The sequence below is a fragment of the Chelonia mydas genome, chromosome 7, assembly GCF_015237465.2.
Source record: "Chelonia mydas isolate rCheMyd1 chromosome 7, rCheMyd1.pri.v2, whole genome shotgun sequence".
Classification (NCBI taxonomy): Eukaryota; Metazoa; Chordata; order Testudines; family Cheloniidae; genus Chelonia; species Chelonia mydas.
In genome coordinates this window covers 98,789,094-98,802,517 of record NC_057853.1, presented here as the reverse complement: position 1 = coordinate 98,802,517, position 13,424 = coordinate 98,789,094, and the positions used below count along the sequence as shown (strand labels likewise).

Below are 13,424 nucleotides of genomic sequence, written 5' to 3'. Positions count from 1 at the left end.
ACTGGGGCTAAAAAGTGTTAGGATCCAGAAACCACACGGACATTTTTCCAGTGCTAGTAAGCCAGGATGAATCAGGAGCCAGATTTTTTGGTTCAGTAGACACTACACTCATTCTCCCTTTAGTGGTACAATTTGGGGGTCTGGAGCCAAAAAGTGGGCAAGAGCCAGCTGGATCTGGGTACCAGATCTATTCCTCCCTTCCCCGGATTCATGCACTAAGGTGGTCTGGGTTTTATTTCGATGCAGCAGGAGCAGCAAGGCTTGTTCTTTGTGTTGATGGTACAGACTGGAGCTAAAAAAGAAGCGGGAATCTATGCGGTTTTCACCTTTTTCCTGCAAATTTCGCAGGAAACCTCCCACCCTAGCCTGGCCCTTCACTGACCCTCCCAGTGGCCTGCTTTCCCCCTTCATACAACAACCGCAGCAACTCTCTCTCTCTCTCCCGCTCCCCCCAGCCACAGGTTACTGCAGCGCCTCCGAGGCTCCTGCGGCCGCGCCATTTGCCCGCTCGGCGGGCGCGCAGGTGCGCCGGGGTGCAGCCGGGCTCCGGGCGCGCAAGCGGCACGCCCGCCGGCGGGAGAGGATTTGGGCACGTGACACTGAAGCTAACTCGTGCAAATTGCGTATGAGGAAATTAAGCGCGCTCCCGGCAGCAGCCGCTGCTCCAACTTGTGTGCGCGGGGTGCTGCGTTTGTTCTTGTGGTGATGTCTTAGGGGTTTTTTTGGTGGTTGTTTTTTTTTTTTTCTCTTGTAATCCCTTCTGCAGAGTGGTGAGTGCTGGGGCATTTTCTTGCGGCCCCTCTAAAGCCAGCGATGGCGGTGTAAAGTGGGTGAGAGGGGCAAAGCAGAGTCTGGGCTGGTGTTTTCAGTCCCCGCTCCCCTCCTTCCCCCGCTGCAGGTCAGGGGATTGGTGTGAAAGCTCCGGAGGCTTTATTCGCTTGCAAATGCAAACGCGTCCCCTGGCTCCTCCCTTTTGCTGCGGCTCTGCTTAGGAGTGGGGGTTGTGTTGGCACATGCGGATAACTGGGCCTGCTGGTTTAGGGTTGTTCGTACAAGGGAAAGAGGGAGCTGGGCAGCATATTTATTTGTTAGAAAGTCATTGAAATCCCCTAGTGTAGTTAAAAAAACCAGAAGTGGGGGAGGGAGAGCAGGTTTAAAAGTCTCCTCTTCAGACTTTTTTTGCTGTGCCTGCCGTTCTCCTTTGTACAGCCTGGGAAAGTGCTTGAAGAGTTTGGTTTCTTCCCCTTGCCTCCCTTTGTTTGTTTGGTTGTTTGGCATAGTTTTTAAAGCTATGCTAAGGTTTTGTAACATGCTGTGCATTTCTCTAGTGTAGGGTGGTATGCAGCTGGGACATTCTGAATAGGAAATTTTCAAGCGAATGAGATGAAACTTAAAGTGTGCTCTTTCTCCAAAAGTGACTCTTTGAAACAGGCATCATGGGGGTCCACACACATTGCGTCTCAGTGATTTCCAGATCCATTTGTTTAGTTTACAAATAAAAAGAGAGCCTTTCTTGGCTGTCAGGCCTGCAAATTCAAGATCACAGTAGTAAAGATTCAATTGGCCAAATGCTAATCTCTTTTACACCTATAGAATCCCACCAATCTCAAATTATGTCGTTGGCTGCACCTTTGCAACCTACTGTGTCTAGGGGAAGTTCTTAAAGGCATAATTTGAAGACAAAATGGGTTGGTGTGGATGGCACTAAAAGCAGAACTTAGTTAACAATTCTGTGGCTATGTAAGGCTGGAAAAAATAAAGTTAGGCTTTCCCAGAACAGTGTTGATCCTTCAGGGCCAACTAGTAAAAAGTGGTTTTAAAAATCTGCATTCTCATCACTGAATAATGAGATATGACTAATGCACCCAGAAAGCAGACTTGATGAGTAAGAAGGTGCCATTTTTTGTGAACCCTTTTCAAAATAAAACCTCACTTTAAATATCTCACTGAAATTTACACTGTACAGTCCTATAGTACATGAAAGAGACAACTGAAAAAAAATTCCTAGTAATGGGGTTCTTGGTTTCATGAGCACTGTGGAGTTGGGTCCAGACTCAGAGTATTTTCTACAGTAGAAGGATGCAAGCACTCATAAACTAGCGGTATCAGTAGGCCTCTGCATCTGGAATCTGCAGGTTGGAACAGAGTAATCCTAAATATTTCAGTTTTCCTCCTCATTCTTTTTTTATTGCAGGTCACCCTGTCCTCCCTTTCCTCAGGCTACAGTGAATTGGGAGATCTGGTTGCCTCCTAGTATTTTCATCATCTTGGATCTGAGATAAAATGGAAATACCAGATCTCTTGCTATGTCAAGCAAATAGGTGACTCCTTGAGGCCTGTCCTACAACAACAAAATTAAACCCTTCAAATGCCCCGTATCCACTTCTGTCATACAAAATCTCCCTATGGTGGAAAAAAGTGAAGCAAACCAGTAATATTGTAGCCAGCATGAACTATGTTCCAGAAGTTCTCATCTGCTCAATCTGGGCTGAGGATAATTGTTTGCTGTGTAGAAAATATTTGGAAATATGGTGCCAAATCGGTCACTCCTCTTTTTAATGTAAGGAGAAGGCAAAATAAAGGTTAATAAGGAGTATTGGTTTATTGCTATATTTGTAATACAAACTGTAAAAATATAGACAGTAAATATAAAAATCCTCTTTGCTACTTCATCATTCCCAAGCAAGTCATAGTGTAGTTTTTGTTAATTTCTGCATCTTCTTCATTTTTTAATTCTTTTTTTTTTTTCATTTTGGTTTCTGCTTTTACCTTATTAAATGATAGAATGTCACACTTCTATAGTATTTCAAATTTTCAAAGCACCTTATAAGTATTAATTCTCTCTCTGTATCATGGGTGACTATCTTCTTTTTCGAGCAGTGAAATAAAGATACAGTGTGAATAAGTGACTTGCTCAAGGTCACTTAGTGGCAGAGCTGATTAATTCTTGAGTCCAAATTGTCCCTATGCGGGGAGAGTGAGGGAAACATATGCCAGATTAGAAATTCCATGGGATTTCTTGTGGAATATTCTGTTTGGGGACGGGGGCTAGGGTTAACCATTTCGTGGAAATGTGAAAGTTTTCGACTGAGAACCCTTTGAATGTTGGCAGTCCATTGGAGACTAAGGTAACTATATAGAAATGGTATGCTGCTGAACTGTGTATATGGCCTTTAGTCTTCCCTTGATTGCATAGCAAATGTAGCTTCAATGGACCCATAGTATGGAATCTACTATTGGTGCCTGCCCACAGAAAAATTCCTCCCTACTTATTGAGGTAGGTTCGTCAACCGAGTCAGAAGTAATTGTCATGCGGAATTTCCAAGGAGATTTAATGAGCTTATGCCCTTCTCCTACCAACCCAGTCCTTATCTGGTCCATTCAGGAAGAAAACAGGATGAAATGTGTGTGGTATAATTAAGTCACACCTTTTAAAACTTCCTACATCTGGGTATAACGGACAGTAAGTTGTATATTCTTGTCGTCATTCTTTCCTTAATCATCACCTATTCCCTCTTTTCAACCTAGTCCTGGCCAATTGCGGGGATGCTGCTGCCGTCCCCTTGTTAAGGGGCAGGGATAAAAAAAGGAGGCTTTCTCTCCCTGGTGTACAAATATTAAGAGCCAATTCCCCAGCTTTGTTAGGGGATGCCTTCCCTTAAATCCACTTCCAAGCTGGTTTAGCAGGGAATCAAACCTTTATGGAATGATACCTGCACTGCCCACTTACTACCTACTAAGTTGTGACATCTTGACCTAACCTCCTGACCTACCCTAATGAGTCCCTGAACTGCCATGGGGAAAGCAAAAAAAATCCAACCAATAAAAAATCCAAAACCAAAACCCACCCATCCTGCATTGGCCAATCTGGTAGTGAAGGAAAACTTTCTTCTCAGTGTCAAAAGAAAAAAGGCAACTAGTGCAATACTCCCAGCAGATCATAAAAGACACAGTCCTTATTCTGATCCTGTGGGGTGTGGAGGGGTGCTGTTTGTGATGAGACAGAGTTCTGTCTGGAGGACACAAGATATAAATACTCCTTGCCCTCTCCACTTATGCACCTAGTGGTTCTGTGTCCCCACTTGAACTGGGCACTTCGGTTCTCCCTTACCTCAGATACAGCCTATTTTCCCTCCCCTCATAACCCAGGGGCAATGGGTCCATTAAAAGAGCAATGGTCCCTATTCTTTCAGCTGTCCCACTGTGCTCAGTTGTGGTGAGCATGTTCTCCTTGTGCATGAATCCCTAACTCTGGCAGCGCTTCTACAGGATTTTTGGAGAGAAGGGTGGAAGAAGTTCACAGAGGTGACATGCTCTTTACATCCACTCCTGCAGATCTCAGCCTGTTGGGCAGGGTTTTTATTAGCTCCACCACAGAAGTGGATGGGGCACTTTGGCTTTGGTTCCCTGCCCAGTGTTCGCACCCTTAGAATATCTTGTCTCAAACCGTAATTACTAGTTTAGTAGTTGATTTTTCTCTTCCAGAAAATGTAGAGGGCTTTTTATTCTTTGTGTACAATTCTTAAATTTGGCTAGCTGGAGCAGTGCCTTCTCAGTGTTTTCCTTTGAAAGCCTGTTTAAGTGCCATCATGTCTATCAAGTTGAAATAGTCTTAGATCTGGAAAACAAAAATGATTTCCTTAATACCATAGGATATTTCTCCTACTTACCTAGAAATACAGTATACTCATTCTAAAAGTTCTGAAGTTGCTTTTGTATTTTGGATTTTTTCAACAGCGTTTTGTGAGTGCTTTCTATATCCATACAATATAGGTTTATCAACATTTAGTAAAAATAAAACAGTATAGTTTTGCTCGTAGACTTGATTAGATTTATAAGTAGGAATACCCTAAACACTAAAACTTTCCTACAATCTTGCTTGTATTTGGTAGGATAGAAGCAACTTTTACTCAAAGATTTTGACATCAGTGTAGCCAAATAGGTGTATTTAGGAGCTTGTAAGGATGGGTTTGGCAGCTTCTATCTGCAGTCTCATCCATGACAAGTTAATTACACCGTTTATTCAGCAACTACACAGAAGATCCATAGGAAACTATAGTAGTTGTACTGTAACTTGTGTTACTGTGACTTCTTTATCTCCTGATAACTCCGTAATTAACTTGTCACCACTGTTTAACGCTTAACATATGTAGAGAATCAATTCATGGCATCACTAAAGAGAGAGTAGCCTGAAGGAGAAGCTTGTGCCCTTTGAAAAGGCTATCGGGGTTTATTTAAAAGGCAAAATCAGGGAGTTGGGCAGTTCATTTTGGGAAAACTGTATAATGTGGGAAAACTGTTCCAAAGCAAACTGGGATTTAGTAATGTTTTTTAAGGTGTAGGTTTAGGTGACAGGATAAATTAACTTCAGTTGCAAAGAGAAGCCTAATAGTCTGGAAAGGTATATACAGCCAAAAGAAGAATAGGTTTAGGAAATAGGTGTTAGTTTTTGTTAATGTTGTCCCTTACTTAAGTGCACAGTTAAGTATGTGGTAGAGCTAAAACAGCTGTAATCCTTAAAAGTTAAACCAATCTGTGACAGCCACTACACCCAGTCATGCTCTAGCTAAGCAATATATAATTTCCTTCTTACACTACCCCAGAGGCTACTGATATAAAAGGTGACACCCTTGCCCACATGGTGCATGTTGAAACTCTGTGTGAACAGTGATGGTTATTCTCAATTAGATTAGTGGCATAGGAGCTGAATCATGGCACCAACGGAGCAAAAATACAGTGTTTCTGCACCAGCCTTAAAAATAGTGAGCCAGTCTGCCTGGGATGCAACTGTTTTAAAAACAAGTTTCCGTTTTCTGCATAATTCTTTTCATTATTTTAAGTTGTTAAATATGCAGGTTTTGGAAAAAATGTTTAGAACAATGAGGTAAATCCTAGATGTATTCAGTCTAATACTTTAAAAGATTTCCTGTGTTAGAATAAAGAAAAGGAGTACTTGTGGCACCTTAGAGACTAACCAATTTATTTGAGCATAAGCTTTCGTGAGCTACAGCTCACTTCATCGGATGCTGTAGCTCATGAAAGCTTATGCTCAAATAAATTGGTTAGTCGCTAAGGTGCCACAAGTACTCCTTTTCTTTTTGCGAATACAGACTAACATGGCTGTTACTCTGAAACCTGTGTTACAAACAGAAAATTATTCTAACACTAGTGTAGTCAGCAAAGTATCCAACACAGCCTGTATTGCTCATTCCCAGAAGTCGAAGGGTGAAACTGAATGCACATTCTACCAATAGCATAAGTCGTAAAAGCAAGCACTTGTTAAATCTATTTGTTTTTATTATAGACATCGATCTGCCAGTCGCAATAATGCATTTATGGACATTTTTCTGCAAGCACAGCGCTGGTGGCAGTTTTTACTGACAAATTGAGTCATATGGACAGTAGTTCAAAATACGCTTACTTTATTGACATATTGTGCAATTCTCTAGTTCACTGAGTGTTCATAAGATATCTGGGTTGGTGAAGAGAATGTAACTAATGGGAAAATGTAGGACAACAGTTCTAATTTTTGAATGTTGAAATTTGTAAGGAAGTGACAGGACACAGCTACATTTCCTAGTTACTATTGCAAACTTTTTAACTCTCTCTAGAAATTTTTCACTGAAGTCACGTCAAGGAAAGAAACCTGACCTGTTCTTGCATCAAACTCTCTTTCCTACTGATGCATCAGATTGCTAATGGAGAGAGTGCAGCCTCATACAACACCAGTACGCCATCCAAAAGGATGCTGGCACAGCAGTACAGAAAGATATGTGGGCTTTGTGCAAAGTCTAATAAAACAAACTTACACGTACAAGCATGAACACCAAAAATGCTGCCTTAATCTTTTAATTTTACAGCAGAGAATTAAACTGATAACCAGGTTTATTGCCCCCAAATAGGCCATGGTTTAGCAGGTGTTGAGTGATACATACATGCAAGTACAGGAAACTGAGTTATATCTTACAAAGATACCATTAACATGCATTGACATATTTTCCCAAAATATTGTTCTTCCAATAGTTTCTTGCAAAAAATATTACTTGTGTGATGATCTGCTCCAAGTGGCCAAAAAGTACACTCTAAAAAAGAACTCAAATGTGACTATAACTAGAAAGTATAGATTTTTAAGGTTTTGGATAATCATGGATGGTAAGGAATTGGGGAGGGGGGAGGAGTTTTAAAAAACAAAAATGCTCCATCATTTTGGTACTAATCCATGATCCTTTTCAGGTCAACTTTTACTGCTTATTAACTATTTCATACCAGAAAGCAGCACGAGAACTGACAGTGGTGTATTTTGGTGGCTAACAGGAGCATGTGCCAAATATTGGGGCTTTAATACCCCAGCAGCCACAGTTGGTTTAACCTTTTAGGATGCAATTTTCCGTAGCTGTTCTCTGCTCAAATCTGGAATTTTTTAGTATTGTACAGTTCAAGCATGATGACTGAATATGTTTGAGTTATGGAAAAGATGAGAAAACGTGTGTGTGGGGGTGGCTTACTGAGTGCTAGTGCTTTTTCCTTGGTCTGAAAGAGCTTGGCTTGTTTAGCCTAACCAAAAGAAGGCTGAGGAGAGAAATGATTGGTCTTTATAAATACATCAGAGAGATAAATACCACAGAGGGAGAGGAGTTATTTAAGTTAAGCACCAGTGTGGACACAAGAATAAAAGGATGTCAACTGGCCATCAATAAGTTTAGGCTTAAAATTAGGCAAAGGTTCTAACAATCAGGGTGAAGTACTGGAAGAATAATGGGGACAGAAAACCCAACTGGCTTCAAGACTGATCTTGATAAGTTTATGGAGGGGATGGTATGATGAGACTGCCTACAATGGCATGTAGCCAATCTGCAAGCTAGCAGCAAATATCTCCAACTGCCAGTGATATTACACTAGATGTGGAGGGCTCTGAGTTACTACAGAGAATTCTTTCCTGGGTGTGTGTCTGGTGGGTCTTGCCCACATGGTCAGGGTCTAACTGATATTTGGGGTTGGGAAGGAATTTTCCCCCAAATCAGATTAGCAGAGACCCTGGGGCTTTTTCACCTTCCTCTGCAGCATGGAGTACAGGTCACTTGTAGTGTAAATGGTAGATTCTCTGTAACTGGCAGTCTTTCAGTCATGATTCAAGGACTTCAGTAACTCAGCTAGAGGTTAGGGGTATATTGCAGGAGTGGGTGGATGAGGTTCTGTGGCCTGCAATATGCAGGAGGTCAGACTAGATGATCATTATGGTCCTTTCTAGCCTTGAAGTCTGAATCTATTAAAAAAATTGGTTTTAATTTGACAATTAACTGCACCTTAGAGATTAAAGAACATTTTATTAGATTTAAGTGTGCACACACATTCTGTATAACAAAGTGCAGACTTGTTGGTTTGAAGACCCTGCAAGTCCTATTTGTGAAGACAAGTCTTATTTGTGAAGCTAAGTCCATGTAACCTGGAAGCCAGAAATGTATATTTGCCCCAGTGAACAGTTCTGTTTTTTCCACTTAAAAAGAAAACAAAAATAAACAAAAGCTCTCAAGGAAACTAAAGTTTTCAAGAGTTTCAGGGATTTAGGCACCCAAATCCCATTGAAAAATCAATGGGATTTGGGTGCTTACCTCTCTTGCGTCGCTTTGAAAGTCCAAGCTTAAATGCACAACAAAAATCTTAAATTAATGCAATATTCAAGCTGTACAGTTAGTATCACAAAGTCAGAGAATGTGAACATTCAGTTCCAAGAACATTTAGCATTGAGATGGGTATATCCTACATACATGCATACACTTAGCAATTGCTTCGGCATGCACTGACCTCCTAAGCCTAGGTGGAGATCATGTGATATCATTAGAATTTTGTATTGCTATAGGAGTCTACTCACATGTATCTGACTGCAGGATTGGGGTCGTAGTATGTTCTAGGTTTTACTCCTACTTTCTGTTTAAATGTATAGTTTAATCATAGAAACGTAGGGCTGGAAGGAACATTGAGAAGGGTCCTGTACTGAGGCAGGACCAAGTAAATCTAGACCCTCCCAATTAGGTGTTTGTCCAACTAGTTCTTAAGAGCCTCTAATGATGGGGATTCCACAACTACCCTTGGAAGCCTGTTCCAGAACTTAAATAATCTGAATTCAGCTGAATTTTTGGTTAAGGCAGCTCATTGATTTAATGGTTTTGATTTTTCTCACTTTCTGGCTGAAATACTGGAAGCTAAATTGCAGTATTCAAAAGCCAGTTTTTAGTGCATTAAGGTCAGATCACATAAAGGAATTAAAGATTTTTATTAAAATAGCATGCATTAGCAAGATATAGCCCAGTTTGACTGAGGAATTAATAACTAAGATTTGTTTTAGTGGCTTCTAAATCATGCTAACTACACACTGCCTATGCAAACCCTGTTCCCTTCAGCCAGCTCTTGTTAGTAAATAACATCTACTAATGCTGCCTTGTAAATGATGGTGCTGAGTAATCAATTGCCATTATAATTATATTTAAATTGTGCCCTAGATCAATCAGTAAAATGCAAGCAATGAAATAATTTATTTTCAGTAGTTAGCACATTGAAATGCAGTGTACCTTTTCACTTGTTATTAGTGGTGTTATGTAGAGTCCTGCATGGGACTCTTTTTTTTTTTTTTTTTTTTTTTTTTTTAAATCCTGCTCCGCAGTACCCACTCCCATCTTGTTTCTTGCATTTTTTATCCTGCTCCCACCCACAAAAACCTTAAAATCCTGCAAGAGAGAGTCCCCCATGCTACTAAAAACAAAACCAAAAAAGGGTTACTGTCATATATGGAATTATTATATATATCTGACATATGTCATAGATATATATAAATGGAATTCAGACACATTTGTACCACTAAAAGAATAGAACAAGTCTTGCTTAAGCTACATAAAAGAATACTTTAACTCCTGTTGTAATAGACATCAGATCTTTCTTAAATCTTTCTCAAATCGCTTAAGTTTAAGTATTAAAACCTTTATTTAAAAAAAACTTGCTTTACATTGCTGAAATTCTGTTTATGATAAACTGATGAGGATTTAGTGTTTTCCTACTAAATATTCCAGTCTTTTTTCTTTTTTTCTTTTGCCTACCCGATTCAACCCGCAACAAAGTACATTTTACTTGCTCCCTCTATTATAGCAGTGGATCCTACAGAATCCCAGTCCCGCTGCAGGGCTGTAGTGTTATGTACTGTTTCCTTGCTATTGAATGAGCTCTTTTGCACTGGCCATTTATAAGAACGACACTTGGTGATGTGTCTGTGTGTGTGTGTATTCTGTAGCCATCATCTTGAATGCAAAATCTGGACCTATATGGTTGCACACAACAGGCTAAATCCTGCTTGCTTTGCTCACATGAGTGGGATTACTTATGTGAATAAAGCGAATTGGATTTGCCTGGTATAGATAAAAATGTTTATTTTTTAACTTTAAAGTACACTGAATTTATTCGCAAAAAGAAAAGGAGTACTCGTGGCACCTTAAAGACTAACAAATTTATTTATTTATTATTATTAAGCAACTTTAATTACTTTAAATTTCTTTTTAAACCTGACTGAATTTACATGGCAGAATGTACAGCATCTAATACTGTAAATGAGCTACACAAATTGTATGAACTTTTGTTAGTTTGCCATCAGTGAGCTGGAGATATGATCTTTGGATCACTTCCCCATTCCACTCATGATAGTTTGCACAATCTTTCTGTTTAAAAAAAAAAAAAATGCTTTCGCATTGAAATAACTTGAGAACCTCTAACTTGGATCACGCTAGCTTCAGAAGAGCTGTTATAGTACTCTGATCATCTTCGTACAATGTGTGAACTAGACAATCGATGTGAATTTTCTTTCAGACAGGTCCACAGACTCTGATACTTCAGGTATTCTGGTCACGTTGATTCAAGAGCAACAACAAAAAAAAATACTGTGGACCAGTTTGATTAACATTACATGTTATAATTGCAGGAAGAAAAGAGGTTTATGTTGAGTTTTGTGTCTTGGAGTGGAAGTGTCAACATTTCCATTTTAGCTCTGGAAGACTAGGTAACTGGCGGACTCTTCAGTGGGAGCAGATGGGCTTGCATTCAGAGTTAAGAAACTTGTATCTTCTTCCAAAAACACTTTCCACTGTCAGAATTTGTGGATCTTCCTCACTAAAGAAAAGTGTTACCACTTCGGGCCTGATGTTTTCAGAAGGGCTGTGCATCCACAACTCCAGTTGAAGGTGGCAGGGATGGGAGCCCAGTACCTCCTAAATGAAAGCTCAAACTACTTGGTGAAACAACAACTTAAACTATTTACGTTGTGATGTTGTAATTGAAATATGCTCTTGAGTAGAACAGTTGCATAAAAATTTCATCCTGGAACCAACAGGGCTAAGTTATCGACCTCTGAAAATAAGGCTTTATAATAGAAACTCAGTCTTAAATAGAATAGCAAGAAGATCGCTGTTATAATTAGTGCAGATAAAACTGAGTCCCATGTTAGTGAATGCACTTTGTTTTATGTTGTGCTATTAATATTTAAAATGTGGATTTGAATTCTTTTCAGCTATCTTTTTTTTTAGTGCAGCTATGCTTGTTGATAATTCCAGAGTGAGAGTCTCTAAGAATATGATTAACCCTGCGGGTCATCTTATAATGTAATTATTAATGATTGATTCTGTTTATCCTTGAAATCAATATAGGAAGCAAAATGGTTTGGCATATATTTGGGGTTGATTTCTTACATTCGGTAAACATGATCCTGTGACAAGACTAGTATTGGTTTATTACTTAGAACATGTTTGATGAATCTGATGTGTGTGATTAGTTTTATATAATTATTGTGATATGTGGTGTTTCTTACATGACTTTTATGTTAATATGGCCAATAGTGTTAACATCTCCTGCCACTAATAGTTAGGGTGGGGATGTGTAGTAATTGATCTTCCTGGGAGTGCTGTAATGTAAAAACAATTCAGGCTGTTTGAAGTATATTTTACAAGTGTGCATTGGGCCTTTGGGATGTTATATTGAAAAACCCAATTGTACAGTTACCATGGGAACCCAATTAGAATAGATTGCTTGAATTTTTTTCAGTCTTTCATCTTGACCAAAAATCTAATGTACTTTAAATGTTTTCATATGGAATTTATTCATATACTGACTTGATATAATAGTTTTTTATTCCAGTACCAAAATCAGACAGTATTAAATTCTCTGGATCCTTGAGACTTGCTTTTTCCTTTTAAGGAAAATGTATTACTAGCATCTATATATGAGCAGATGAACTAAAAAAAATACCTTTTTATTATTCTAATAGTGCTTATCACAATACTTCTATTAAAATGATTTACAGACTTTGGCTTATTAAAGGTAAACAAAAAAATTTCTTAAAATCTATTATTCGTATCCCAGATGATCAATGGAAGATGAGGCAGATTGTAACTGGCCCCTGAGGAAGGGAGGCTTTGCAAGAACTCTTTCCTTATGCACCCAAAGCAGCTACCAGGCACAGTTACAGGCTATATCCTCTTTGAGCACAGTGCGAGCTTTCCCCTAGTACTTTCTTCTGGAAACTGAGGAAGTGGGCCCTTCTAGCCCTCACTGGCCAGCAGAGCTGGTTAGGTGCAAAGAAAGAAGCACGCTGCTTTTTGTTCTAAGGCTGTGGCCACACTATCAGCGCTACAGCAGCACCATACTACAGAAACTTCCTGCAGTGATGGAAGGTTTTTTTTTCTTTGCTGTAGGAACTCCACCTCCCCAAGCAATGGTAACTAGGTTGATTGAAGCATTCTTCCATCAACATAGCTGCGTTTACACCAGGGGTTAGATCAGGGTAGCTATAGTGTTCAGAGATGTGACTTTTTCAGCCTAATTTATAAGTGTAGACCAGGCCTAAGAAATTGTGCATTCTTCTCATCATACATGACCCGGCATCCGTGATGGGGTGTACCTACCCTGCGACAGGGAGGCTGCTACACACCCTCAACATCCCCAGTCCAGATGCAGCTGCAATCACTCTACCAAAGTAGTGCCAAGGTGTATCACTCCTTCTGTTCCTCTAGCAACCCCCGGTGCCTTAGTCCAATACTCTAGTTCTAACTGTTCCTGGTTTCCCTAATGAGGAGCATGAGAAATAAGTTCCTGACTTTTCCATGCCTCTTGTTATTCAGGTTGTCCCTGAAGGGGAAATCAGTGCATATTTCTTTAGTACTGTTGAAATGTCATGCACGGAGCTATGTGCTTTGAGTCCCTTTCCAAAGAATCCTTCCTTTGCCTTAGAAGCTAGATGCTTGCCCTGCTCTGCATGCTACTGCCAATGGGATCCTCTTTAGTAGAGGAGCATAGAACTAATGGCATATAGTTTCTCTAAATTAGTAATGGTGGCAGGCATTATTGCTATACTGCACACTAACAGGATAACCTGGTTCCTCATCAGATTACCC

General features: G+C 39.8%; 1 protein-coding gene across 5 annotated transcripts in view; it reads left to right on the top strand.

Annotated features, from left to right (window-relative positions):
• Nucleotides 1–624: 624 nt before the first annotated feature.
• MGMT (O-6-methylguanine-DNA methyltransferase) overlaps nt 625–13,424 on the top strand; it is a 295,867-nt gene continuing 283,067 nt past the window's right edge. For 2 of the 5 annotated variants that reach the window (XM_037904908.2, XM_043552268.1), the window contains exons 1-2: nt 633–770; nt 2,195–2,560. In XM_037904908.2, the coding sequence (XP_037760836.1) occupies nt 2,456–2,560 (105 nt within the window). In that variant the 5' untranslated portion in view covers nt 633–770; nt 2,195–2,455. Of the gene's footprint in view, nt 771–2,194; nt 2,561–13,424 lie in introns of all 5 variants that reach the window. The other 3 variants (XM_043552270.1, XM_037904905.2, XM_037904904.2) reach the window with 2 other exon arrangements.